The sequence below is a fragment of the Prunus mume genome, linkage group LG4 (assembly GCF_029339155.1).
Source record: "Prunus mume cultivar Tortuosa linkage group LG4, ASM2933915v1, whole genome shotgun sequence".
NCBI classification, from domain to species: Eukaryota; Viridiplantae; Streptophyta; class Magnoliopsida; order Rosales; family Rosaceae; genus Prunus; species Prunus mume.
Genome location: NC_142701.1, coordinates 13,703,309 through 13,715,989, shown reverse-complemented (window position 1 = coordinate 13,715,989; position 12,681 = coordinate 13,703,309). Strand labels below are relative to the sequence as shown.

The following is a 12,681-nucleotide window of genomic DNA, read 5'->3' as shown; positions in this document are numbered from 1 at the left end:
GTGGCTGAATGAAGATGAACATTGGTTGAGCACTTTTATTGCTATAAGAATAAAAGCATGGTTAACAAAATCTGAATAAGATGCATGGTGATAATGGGATACACATGTGAGTGATTTATAAAGGATTTTTATATGTAAGAAAGAGTTTGTTGGTGGTAGGGTTGTTGCTCTTGTGGCTTTTGCTTCTAAAATAAGCATTTATTTTATTGTTCTTTAAGCGAAGCCAGAGAGGAATGTTGAACCGAAGTTGGACCAACACAAGTTTGCTTGAGTAACCGGTGAAGTTTGGCTGCCAAAAACAAATGGGATCTAGTACAACCGAAGTGCCAACTTAAAGTAGACCCTTGGCTATGGCAGACCACCCACCATGCCCAGGCACAATCCATGGACAATAATTAAGGCTAGTGAAAAACCATCATTTTTATTTTTATTCTTATACAAGTAATAATCTACAATAAAATAATCTAAACTACGAGAAGAGGAATTCGAACTCAAGTGTAAAGTAGAGAGCACACTGCTTTAACCAACTTGACTAATCCCATATTTACAAGGCTAGTGAAAAACCCCAAGACTGAAAAAAATAGTTTTTTAAAATATATATTTCTTTCATTCATTGAACTTTCTTTATTAAAATACACTTCATTGATTTAATTAATGTGGCATATGATATGTACATGCCACATCATGTTGTATAGAAATGTGGGATGAAAATATGGTAAGTGTAGCATTACTCTTACACCCTTTTTTTAATTCATCACACCCAGTTTCCCAAAAAGTTTCCCTTACGCCCCGTCTGAATAAACTGAATGAACTAGTTCCAAAACGAAAGTTCTGAATTGCAACGACATATACACAAACACAGGGTTTTCAATACTGTCTAAAAGTAAGATTCAGACGGCCAGGCCGGATATTTGTTTTTTCAAGTAGGGTCTTAGAAGCAGTATTTGGCTGTATAGACGCTACACCATGAAAGACATGTCTTGATTTTCCACCAAATATCAAAACATCTCCAGATTCCAGTAAAACCTTATTTGCCCTCTCAACGTCCCTTTGATTGCCGTACAAGAATTCTGCAGTATCTCCAATAGAAAAGGAGACAACCGGTAAACCTTTATCGAGACTTTGTGCACTTTCATCACGATCCTGTAGGAAGCATGGTCATAAGATGTTATCACGAAGTTAAAACACTCATGCTTAAATTCAGGATAATGAGGTGCAGACAATCTAGAAGCAATTAAGTTTTTTAAGAGTCACAAAATAATATGGGACAAATTTGGTTATATGGGAAAGTTTTCTAGAGTCTTCTAAAGAATCCGTATGTGAGTGATGGGTTTAAGAATAGTTGTATTTTGCTTATGGAGGATTTGGAAGTGGTGCTGCAGCTGTTGATCGATGTAATGCAGTTCAAAGTATTAAATAAAAGTGTAGAAGAATACTGTGAAGCCGAAGAAGTTGGAAGCTATTACTATCATACAACATAGAAGAAGCATGCTTAATAAAGGCTGACAGTCAGAGATGTGATGCTTAATAAAGTTCTATCAAACGGGAAGGAGGGAGGGAGGAACATTCATTATATTAACTTCGGAAGAAAAAAAATTTGAAAAGATAGCTGAGAAAAATAACTGTTTAGCATTCAACCACTCAGATAATATGGCTAAGGCTCTTTCATGACAAACCTGATGAAGACCAAGTCGCCCAGATGATGAGTAAAAATTCACTAGACAAATGTCTGGGGACATCCATGGAAGTATGCTTTCGGAATTGCTAACTTTAGAATCTTTTCTTATAAGGGAATGGGATTCTTCGATTGAACTTTTAACCAACCGAAAGAATTCAACAGGAATACTGGGCGGTTTAGCACCATCAATAGGTCGGTGATCTCCATAGCTACTCTTCTCAGGGTCCCAATTCTTACCAAGGCACATCATCTTCAAATTCAACTTTGCTCCATCACGGTAACCAGGTTCGTAGAAACCTCCAGGACCCAAACCCAAGGCTCGGCATTGCTTCACTATATTGATCTAGAAGACATAAAACACAGAAAATCCAGCGATTAGTCAACTTATAATCCACAGGGAAAGAAAGCTCAGGTGCTCTACAGTTTTCAAGTGCTATTCAGACAGTGAAAGTAACAGTTATGTTGTACTGATAATCCACAGGGAAAGAAAGCTCCTCCAAAAAGCTTTATTACTTTACTAATGAGAGTTCAAGATCAATGTAGTTATCAAGGGGGAATGATTAACAATGAAAACTAATCAGTTATCACAGCAAATAGAGATAGTAAAAGAGCACAAAGCAGCACCTGGTCACTAAGGGAAAGGTAACCCTTTAAAAGAACCATTCCAGACTCTAAAACACTACCATTTTGCTGTTCCATGGAGCGCTTGATTTCATTCCGCCTTTCTCTATTCTGTACTAGCAGAGGAGGCTTTAGGGTAACACCACTCCCAGCTTTGGTTGGGCATAAATCAAAAGCCGAGTGTTCAGAAAGCTCTGGGTTCCGATGGCCGGTTATATTTACAGAACTGTTAATAGGCAAAGCCCCACTGCTGGCTTCAGATTTGGAGGCAAGAGAAGTTTCACCATACCCTGTCATATCGCTCAGGGTTTCTCCTATATGCATTCTCCCTACCCCCAAATGTAAATTCCCAGAATGATTCAGAGAAGGGTGGAATGGAATATCTACCCCAAAATGCATTCTCTCTACCCCCAAAGGAAAATCTCCTTCATGGCTTGAATCTGGAACAACTGAGTTTTTTAAATCTTTTGGTCTAACGCTCGCAGACTCAGTTGATTCATGTCCCTCTTTCAAACTCTCAACACGGGGAAGTGTGTCTTTTCTTCCAGACGGATGCCATTTATGCCGATGTGAATTACTGAAGGCAGACTTATGCTCAGAATGATATGAGAAGCTACTCGGTGACATTTGCTGGGGACTTTCCATTTCACTGTTAGACCAGGACTCCTTGCTACCAGGACAATCATTAGAAAACGGTCCACGAGTTCCAGCTCCGGCCTGCTGTTTATGTGATCAGTGTGAATAAAAACCAGTCAATCAACTGAACTCCACAATCATGTCCAAGATTAATTAAGACATGCAATAAAATAATAAAAGTCATATAATTCATGTAAACGATGAACATTAAACTTTCTTCTCATCACTTTTCCACGCATGCTGCAAAGAGTCATTTAATACGTTTAATAAATAAAAAACAAGAATGACACCAAATTTGCGGAGCACAAGTGACTGCATAGAGAAGCACGAATATCCACTTGTAAGTCATGGACCATCAGAGGCTTGAAATTTCTCTTACTCACACCCAATTTCTACAACACATTCTAAACAAAACCCATAACCCAAACCATTTCAAAGCGCAAATAAACAAAAAGTTCCAAACTTTTCAACCAGCGCACACGTTACATTCCATATTATTTCAAAAACCCTAAAGCCAAAAATTGAATGCACTGTTATACAAAGCACATGATGCAGGTAAGAGGAGTCTTTCACTTGAATTTAATGACAGAGCAAAAGAATTCCCATGTAAAAGAAAAGATGGAAAGACGCCCAAAAAAACAGGTATTGTAAATATATAAGAGGAAATACAGAAAAGAGGGGTGGTGATAAAGTTACAGGGCCGTTGGGAAGGGGAGGGTGGCCGCCGGTGCGTGGAGAATGTCGGTCACCTCGGGGGTTTCCTCTAGCTTGACCACGATTCGAGGAGAATCTTCCGCCTCGAGGGTTTCCTCGAGCTTGACCACGATTCACGAAGAACCCTCCGCCTCGAGGGCTTCCTCGAGCTTGACCAAGATCCGCGGAGAACCCTCCGCCTCGAGGGCTTCCTCGAGCCTGACCACGGTTGTCCATGGAGTCTCCTCAGACCTAGCTGGCTCTTTGCTGATATACTTGGCGGGAAAATTACGCTTGGTTTTGGAAGAAACGAAAGGAAACGCCTGAGAAGTGAAGTGAGGAAATGAAAAGGAAGTTTATTGATCTATAAAGAAGACGATGGAATATTGCAGTTTGTGCCTTTTTTTTTTTGGAGGGAGGGAATATTGGAAAGGTGAGCCTTTTTTGCTACCGGCTCCATTAAATATCGACCGTTGTTTTGGGCTTTTCACCTGAGTGTGCCTTTTTGTTCTTTTTTATTTATTTTAAATTTTAACTATTTGTGAAAAATACAATGATTTATAAATCACACAAAAGTTTCTAATTTCAATATGAAAAAAGTCATTGAATTTGTAACAAGAAATTTATAGCTCAAATAATTAGAAGTAGTTGTCTCTTTACCGAGAAGTTGTTCGAATCCCCTAATATCATTTATATAAAAAATTTAATTTCAATTGAAATGGGTGATATTATAGCTTTTTTTTACTGTATTTTTACAAGACAATTAAAAAATTTATTTTGCATATTGTTAATCTCGACCATCTATACTAGAACCTTAAGCCAAGGTGAGTCCTTGAATTAAATATTGGAAAATACTAAAATATTTAATTTCAAATTAATAATAAAAAAATAACACAAAATTATTATTGACACTTCAAAATAATCACCGGGCCTGCACTCATTCCTAAGAAGAACAGTGAACTATTCTTGATACTTTAATTATTTGCTTTTATTGATTAGGAATTTCTTTTTTATTTAATTAATTATTTGTTTATTGTAAATTAATTGGGTCAGCGAGTCAGGCCTGTTAATTGCGGACTCCGGTCGGCCCATTTATTTTGTAAACACTCAACGGTTCGTCGTAAAGTGAACTATTGACCGACAGCGTTATTTAAATGGGCGGCCCGACGCGTTGTCGTTCACGAGCCTGACTGCATTTAGATGTTGTACCTTGGAAATTTCAAGCTTTGCTCTTCACGTACAACACCTATACCGCAGGAGATCGCAGATTAAACTCAAAGACCAACCCTCGTTTTCTCCTTTTGGTCCTCGCCAAGCCCTTCTTCACAGCTTCGAATTCTTCTGCCTCAGATTGCACCATCGTCCTCACCGTTCCTCAGGTCAATGCTATAAGCAGGTACGTGTTCTGTGCTGTACAAATGTTCAATTGTTCAGATTTCTCGTCTAATTTCTCAGATTTATCGAAAAGTTTTTGGAATTTTCGGCATTTGTGATGATTGAAGAGAACTTGTGTAAAATTGGTGTATTGGGGTTTTTTTAGGGACGAATGGTTTTAGATGGTTGAAAGGTTGAGTCTGATCTTTGATGCCTTGTGATCGATCAACTGGAATTTGAGAAGTGGGTGTTTATGATTTTTGTATGCAAACCCCAATTAATCATAAAAAAGCAAAATTGGGTATGTTTTGGGAATTAACTATGCTAGATATGGATTAGATCAACCGTAAAGTAGTTATTTTTTTGCGGGATTAGATCTTTTTTCATATGCAGATGGATAGAAATTGTAAGGCTATCTGGCAATTTGGGGATATTATCATTGCATTTCTGAGTAGTTTGGTTTGTCCAACGTCTCCTGGATCTGTGATTTGACGATTAACATATCGCAGTCATTTTCGCATTGCTGGGAAGTTGTGAAGTGAAGATGGTGAAGCTGACAATGATCGCTCGTGTTACCGACGGTCTTCCACTAGCAGAGGGACTGGATGATGGCCGTGATATACAAGACTCGGAATTCTACAAACAACAAGTGAAGGCCCTATTCAAGAACTTGTCAAGAGGTCAAAATGAGCCTTCAAGGATGTCAGTCGAAACCGGACCTTACGTTTTCCAGTATCCTTCTGACTTCTCTCCCCTAACATGCGTCCATATTGTCATCTTTTATTTCTTCTTCATGATATACTGAGTTTTTACAATTTACTTTTGTTTTTTTAATAGGAGTTGATACAATTTACTAGTACAGGGTTTAGGTGCAATATGAAGAAATGATAGTTTATGGAACTTTGTTGATAAATACGTCTGTGCGGTTTTGTGCATGTCTTTTGACTTAATCTATTAGTAGCAGATACTATGTTAGTACCATGTAGCTGCTGCTGTTATAAAAAGTTAAGTTGATCATCTTTAGTGTGCACGAGATATGAGAGGCACTGTAACTTTCAGTTTTCTTAACTTAGAGGATATGTCATCGCATGCATCATTCCACTGGCAAAGTTTGGTTTGGGGTTTGTGATTTTTTAGTATATCAATTAGACATATGGTCTTCTAGCATACTTGCATAATATTATAATAATCTTTTAGTATATCAATTAGACATGTGTCTTTGTGCACGCAGTTTGTTTGTTTGTTTGTTTTTCCTTTCACTTATGTTTAGTCATTTAGTAATTTGTTTTATCGATGTTGTGTCTTAGTGTTGTATTATTTATTCTTCTTATTAGAGGAAGAGCATACAAATGTTATTGCCTTGACCTTTGTTCTTAGCTATATCATAGAAGGACGTGTCTGTTACCTGACAATGTGTGACCGTGCCTATCCAAAGAAACTTGCCTTCCAATACCTTGAAGATCTCAAAAATGAATTTGAGCGTGTTAATGGGACCCAAATTGAAACTGCTGCAAGACCTTATGCGTTCATTAAATTTGGTAGGTCTATTTCCAGAAATTAGTGATCCAGATGTTATGTGGAATTATTCTGCACTTATTGTGTACATATTGGTGCTCTGCTTTCTGGGTTTGATTTCCTTTTACTTTCTATGTTTAAAAGATACATTCATACAGAAAACAAAGAAATTGTACCAGGACACTCGCACTCAGCGGAATATTGCAAAGTTGAACGATGAGCTCTATGAAGTCCACCAAATAATGACTCGCAATGTTCAGGAAGTTCTTGGTGTTGGTGAAAAGTTGGACCGTAAGTTTCTATTTGCTTCTACATGAAAGTTTTTGTTTGTGTATATAGGTCATAAATTTCCTCTTGAATTTGAATTTTGCAGAGGTCAGTCAAATGTCTAGCCGTTTAACATCAGAATCTCGCATATATGCTGATAAGGCGAGAGATTTGAATCGACAGGTTAGTCTCTTATCTCATGAGTTGCGATAGGCTAAGTTTAAACTAATATTATATATGCTATCTAACTTAGAGATGTATGGCGTTTTCAAACACCTTGTCCTCAATACTCGTCTGAATGATGTAGTGTCCAATTGTTTCCATTACCATACTCTTGGATTGGACATATTTTGTGTGTCACAAGTTCAAATCAAGTAGTATTATCTTGTGATCAGCATGAATACAACTGTGGATGAGGCATTTACATGATACCGTTTCTTTATTTAGTGGAATGCGTGTTCAAATTCTGTTATTTATTCATGCCTCTGCGCTTATAAAATTCATTTAACTGTGGCTGATGGTGCTGTATGCTCATGATTGAATTGTTTTCATTGTATTTGTATTTTTCCCTACTACCTGGACCATGGTCCTTTTTTTTTTTTGGTTATCAAATAGGTGTTTTCTTTTATAGCCGCATTTGTTTCAATTAGGAAGAATTTCCAATCTGCCATGAGCTCTCTAGATTGAGCTGTTTCTGTCAAAGCATTTTGATCATAATTGAACTTTTATATTCTGAGTAGTATATATAGCTGATATTTACTTTCTCATCTCATCTGATCTCACACATTTTCATTGTAGGCTCTGATCCGAAAGTGGGCTCCTGTTGCCATTGTGCTAGGACTTGTTTTCCTCCTTTTCTGGGTAATAAAGCTCCGATGATCAAAGCTACTTCATCTTTGTTCTGAAACTGTGACGATTTTGACGGGCATCTGTTTGTTGCGGTGGACTGCTTCCATCTGGTATAATCAATGGGTTGGGAACTTCAGATTGGCTGGGTTATCCGCAGGAAAGATTTAATGATGTTTTGGGCTTACTTTTATTGGTGACCGAGTTTGATTGAGAAAATTAATCTGTAAGAACCTCTGCTGATGGGTACATATCCACCCTATGGAAGAGAGACCCTCAAGAACAGCTTGAGGAATCAGATCTTATCATACTACTAGTTAAAGGGAATAGATTTTGCTATTTATATATACATTCTCAATTTCATTCATTCCTGTCTATTATTGTTTGTTTTTTATGCAGCCTGCTCTGTAGCTTTAGTCTTATCCTGTTTATGAACTTTGGTATTCTGATAGGCCATGTGAAATGAGCTTCCAGTTAAATTCGAAATGCTTAAGTGACAACTCGAAATGTTTTTTTTAACTTCCGTTGAACGTTTATTGTAATCCAAGTTATGGCATTTTGCCTACATTGTCATACAAACAGTAAACAAATCACAAAGAGCATAGCATAAACGATCAAACACATGAAGTTTGATGACAGATACCGATTTATACGCCAAAATGCTCTTCTGCATGGATTCATTTTCTTAAAATATGAGGTTTAAACAAATTTATCATCATTCGCATTTTATTTTTCTTCTGATAAGAACCAACAAGCGTTTTTTCTAAAAGCAAAGGAAGTACAAGGATATTTTCTAAAATTAAAAAATAAATAAATAAAAATGGAAGTACAAGGAGTTTGGTGAACTGGGAAGTGCAGCTAGTCTAGTATACTCATCTTGTATAATCATGGGGTGGAGTTTCCAAGTTTGAGATCTATACAAATTTATTAATTTCATTTGTAGGGTGCAAATAAGATAGAAGAGTTGTGTCCACCAAATCCGAATGCGTTAGACAATGCAACTTTTATGTCCAACTTTTCCTTCTTGGGGCCAACAAGCACATTCATGTCCTGCTCATATTCAGATGTGTTAGAAACAAAATAACACACTTTCAAGAATAAGGGACCTAGAGAATAAGCAAGTAGGTTTCGAGGGTCATCTCATGAGTGACAGAAAATGAATAATACCCCCGAACTTTGGCGATCATTTCGGTGACAGTCTTTCACACCGAAATGATAACATTCGATTATAAACAACTAGAGATGCATACCACATTTCCATCTGGGTTCTCAAGATTGATGTTTGGATGGATGCATCCTGTCTGTATAGCCTACATTTGAAAAGAAACCATACATCAATTTGTAATTCTTATTTGTAAGCCAAAAGAAACCAATAGCTGTACTTAAGAGCTAGGCGATAGTGTGAAGTTGTGAAAAACTATTAATATCCATTTAGAAAACAAACCACTTCTGTCTTCTGATTAATGTATGATAACATCAAAACTAGAAATTAAGGCTCTAACTTCTTTGACAAACTTCTTTCACCAAGATGCCGTAAGGAAGCAGAAGCTAACTTACCTTGATTGTTGCAACAGCTTCCACAGCACCTGAGGCTCCTAGAAGGTGACCAATCATGGATTTTGTGGAGTTCACTCTTAGCTGCAATTGTTAGAAACATAACTGAGCACCACCGGAGTAGTTTGATAGCTTAGTGACTAATAATAAGCTCTCACTTTACCTCTGGATTCTTTCGAAAACAGCGGATTATAGCTCGATATTCTTTCAGATCACCTGTTGGTGTCGATGCAGCATAGGCGTTTATGTAATTCACATCTTCTCTGCAGACCCCAGATTGATCCAAGGCTTTCTCTATGCAAAGAGCAACACCTGTTCCTGATTTAAGACATAAATAAAATGATGGTTGGTAAGCAAACAATCACATGGACCTTAACACAATAGCTCTTTTAAGCTTTGAAAAAGAACCTGTGGTTAGAATACTTGATACATACCATCAGGATGAGGCTCAGTCATGTGATATGCATCACAAGTGAAGCTTCCACCTAGAAACTCAGCATATATATTTGCACCTCTTCTCTGTGATATTATTGAGAGGGGGGAAGAGGGTTTTGAGCGATAAATATGTGGTGTATGAAACTTCAACAATCAATGGGAAAACTACAGAAATTGATTAGCAAACCTTAGCATGTTCTAGCTCTTCCAAGAGCAAAACCCCAGCTCCTTCTCCAATAACAAAACCATCACGATTCTTTTGGACAGAAAATTGCATCTCAAGTCAGGACTTAAAACATTAAAGGAATGAAAGATAAAAAGAAGGTGAACTATGAAACTAGTTTAAGGAAAAGCAGTACAATATCCCAAGGGCATGAAGCTTTAGTTGGTTCACTATTCCTTTGCGACAGAACCTTGCATGCCGAAAAACCTCCCAAGCCTGCACGTTCATCAACCATGAAACTTGATTAAGTTCATATGTTGCAGAGATTGTAATTTGAATTACATGGATTAAGAATGACAGGAATTGAACCTATGGGGATAATTGCTGCTTCAGATCCACCACAAAGCATCATGTCCTGCAAATTTAATCACGGTCACAACATATCATATATCGTTGATCCAAAGTGGAAATTATATCGATCTCATGTCTGTCTAAGACCGAGTAAAAATTAACTTACAGTTTCACCTCTCATAATATGATATGCAGCATTCAGTATACAAAAGTTGCTGGTGGCACAAGCTGTAGATATTGAGTAGTTAGGGCCCATCCAACCCTGAAATTTGGAAACTTAGAAATGGCTACAAGGTTGGAAAGACATTACTATATGGCATTGAGCCTATCCTACAATCCCAACATTGCCTTTGAACTTTACCAAATCCATTGCTAGTATAGCTGAACCCATGTTAGTTGTTGCAAAAGGTATACAGAAGGGGTTCATCTTCTTGTACGAAATCCTCAATGCTTCTATTGCATCATTAAAAACCTGATAAAAAATTTCATAAGTAGATAAACTGGGAGAAGAAAGTAAATACATAACTTGGTTCTTTAACCATTTGAAGTAACTGATACTGGACACGAAATTTACACTGTCCTTATTCGTTCCTTAAGTGAGATTCAATTAGAGGTTATATGATGTCCTCTTTAACCACAACATATCTACTAAGCAATGGCTTATGGAATTATTAACAGGATTTCAAAACTGAAATTTTTAGCCATTTTTCCCCCTAGCTAATTTATATGCAAAGCTCAACTTACTTTCATTCCTCCCAGTGCAGAGCCAATTATGACCCCGCATCTGCTTTTATCTAAATTGTCCATAACTTCTTCTGTAATCCCACCATCTGCCAATGCTTTTTTTCCTGCACTGATCAAGTAAAGCATAAATTTGTCTGCCTTCTTAGAAAGCTTTGGCGAGACCCATCCATCTGTTGAGAAAGACTTTATTTCTCCAGCAATTTTCTGTTTGAAAGGATACTAGAGTCAGCATATCTTTAAGATGCAACAAAATGAAGCTGAGCCAAAGAAAATCTACCGTGGGAAATCGAGCACAGTCAAAAGCCTCTATCTCACTTATGCCACTGACACCTTCAAGAAGACTATTGTAGAAGACATCTGGATCATGTCCAAGTGGGGTTACCACACCCAATCCTGTCACAACAACCCGCCTTTGTTTCGTTAGAGGTTTTTTCTTTGTTGTGCCTTGTTCTGCTCTTTGCACAGGCACAGCCATAGTTATGCCTAACACCATGGGAAAGAAAAAACAGTTAAGCTTTAAATTAGTAGATTAAGACCATAAAGACACTGAACTTCCATGTGTCTTAGGCATCAAGCCATTTGGTTTTTTGGCTAACAGGTTATCAAGTCATTTGGGTACTTGTACAAACAACACAACAAATTTTTTTTTGGACAGTCAACAAAGACTAAGTTGAACTATGTAAATGTCAGCTTCACAAGTCTAGAATAATTGAAATTGAGAAGAAGGAAAATTTGCTTATGAACTGGAACGAATTCTACAAGAGTCAAGAAAAATAATCACTTTCTGAAATGAAACATTTACCAGAGTGAACAGCACCATTCATTTGCCTTTGCCTTCTAGTCCTTGACCTCTTTGACCCAAAGAAAGCCAAAGATTCATACAGCACTTTAGAATCATAGCAGGGCTCAGCAGCCAGGAAAGAACTCATCGGGTTATGAACGCCAGATACAGAGAATGAGGAACTCAAATTGCTAGTAAAATCTGCCCCACCAACGTAGTTGCATTTCGAAATGAGCTTCTTTCTTCTCGCCCACTGACTCAGTCTCTTCGGAGACTGAAATATAGAGGACCTCATAGGGTGGTCTTTCTCATATGGAGAAGATATGCAAGCAGCAAGTAGCCATGTACAGAATGGTGAGGCCGTAGACGAAGAAGCCATTGAAGACAATGAGAATTCACACAAACAAAACCCAAGACGACACTGATGGAAAATCTGAAACACTTTTGAAAGGGTTTCAATTTAAAAGAAGTAAGATTGAGAAGCCAAAGTAAGACCCCCTATAATATTAGCAAGAAATGAGACTAAGTCAGAACCAAAGGTTTGCTGAGAAGCTAGCATGAAAAGAAAAACCTTGACAGAGTTTCCCTTAAAATGTAGTTTTTGCATGCCAACCAAGTCAGTCACTTTCAGTTAATTGATTTCAAAGACATCTAAATATGGGATGTTTGATGTTAACTTCCCTCACACAAATTTTCTTTTCGTAAAATTAGGAATTTTGATGCTCTCATGAAGAAAGGCAGGCATGCAGTGCCCCAAAACAAGTTTCTTTGTACAGGGAAGAATTTCAAACAACTTTAACTCTCCATGCATTAGATATAAGATTAAATGGAATTGAAAACTTACACGTTTGTTTGACTTGTGCTTAACAATTAAGCCAGCAGAAGCAGCAAACAGGCGGTTTCTTTAATGCAATGAAGCAAATGGCTGCATTAGAAATCAAGGACTGCATATTTTATTTGTGTTCATGACCCCATGGATTGTTAATTTGTTGTTTTGCTTAAGCCCCAGGGATTTATTTATTT

The 12,681-nt window shown here is 37.4% G+C and overlaps 3 protein-coding genes across 4 annotated transcripts; 1 reads left to right on the top strand and 2 right to left on the bottom strand.

Moving 5' to 3' along the window:
• Positions 1-794: 794 nt before the first annotated feature.
• LOC103327594 (2-oxoglutarate-dependent dioxygenase family protein) lies at positions 795-4,051 on the bottom strand. Of its 2 annotated transcripts, none has more exons than XM_089050777.1 (4): positions 3,632-4,051; positions 2,303-3,016; positions 1,677-2,021; positions 795-1,143 (listed from the first exon to the last, which is right to left on the bottom strand). In XM_089050777.1, exons 1-4 carry the CDS (start codon positions 3,863-3,865, stop codon positions 868-870), a joined length of 1,569 nt encoding a protein of 522 aa, XP_088906903.1. In that variant the 5' UTR covers positions 3,866-4,051; the 3' UTR covers positions 795-867. The 2 variants fall into 2 exon arrangements, with proteins under 2 accessions (XP_088906903.1, XP_008228155.2); XM_008229933.3 differs by having other exon boundaries at positions 2,303-3,019; positions 3,632-4,050.
• A 762-nt stretch (positions 4,052-4,813) lies between these two features.
• SEC22 (Synaptobrevin family protein) lies at positions 4,814-7,997 on the top strand. Its single transcript, XM_008229934.3, has 6 exons — positions 4,814-5,024; positions 5,512-5,734; positions 6,380-6,540; positions 6,662-6,808; positions 6,891-6,967; positions 7,583-7,997. The coding sequence occupies exons 2-6, from the start codon at positions 5,547-5,549 to the stop codon at positions 7,661-7,663; spliced, it is 654 nt and encodes a 217-aa protein (XP_008228156.1). The 5' UTR covers positions 4,814-5,024; positions 5,512-5,546; the 3' UTR covers positions 7,664-7,997.
• A 424-nt stretch (positions 7,998-8,421) lies between these two features.
• LOC103327760 (3-oxoacyl-[acyl-carrier-protein] synthase II, chloroplastic-like) lies at positions 8,422-12,317 on the bottom strand. The gene is made up of 13 exons (XM_008230129.2): positions 11,680-12,317; positions 11,155-11,360; positions 10,878-11,081; positions 10,495-10,605; positions 10,300-10,395; positions 10,152-10,197; positions 9,979-10,058; positions 9,807-9,875; positions 9,619-9,703; positions 9,348-9,502; positions 9,188-9,268; positions 8,881-8,940; positions 8,422-8,680 (listed from the first exon to the last, which is right to left on the bottom strand). Exons 1-13 carry the CDS (start codon positions 12,035-12,037, stop codon positions 8,564-8,566), a joined length of 1,668 nt encoding a protein of 555 aa, XP_008228351.2. The 5' UTR covers positions 12,038-12,317; the 3' UTR covers positions 8,422-8,563.
• Between the last annotated feature and the right edge of the window lie 364 nt (positions 12,318-12,681).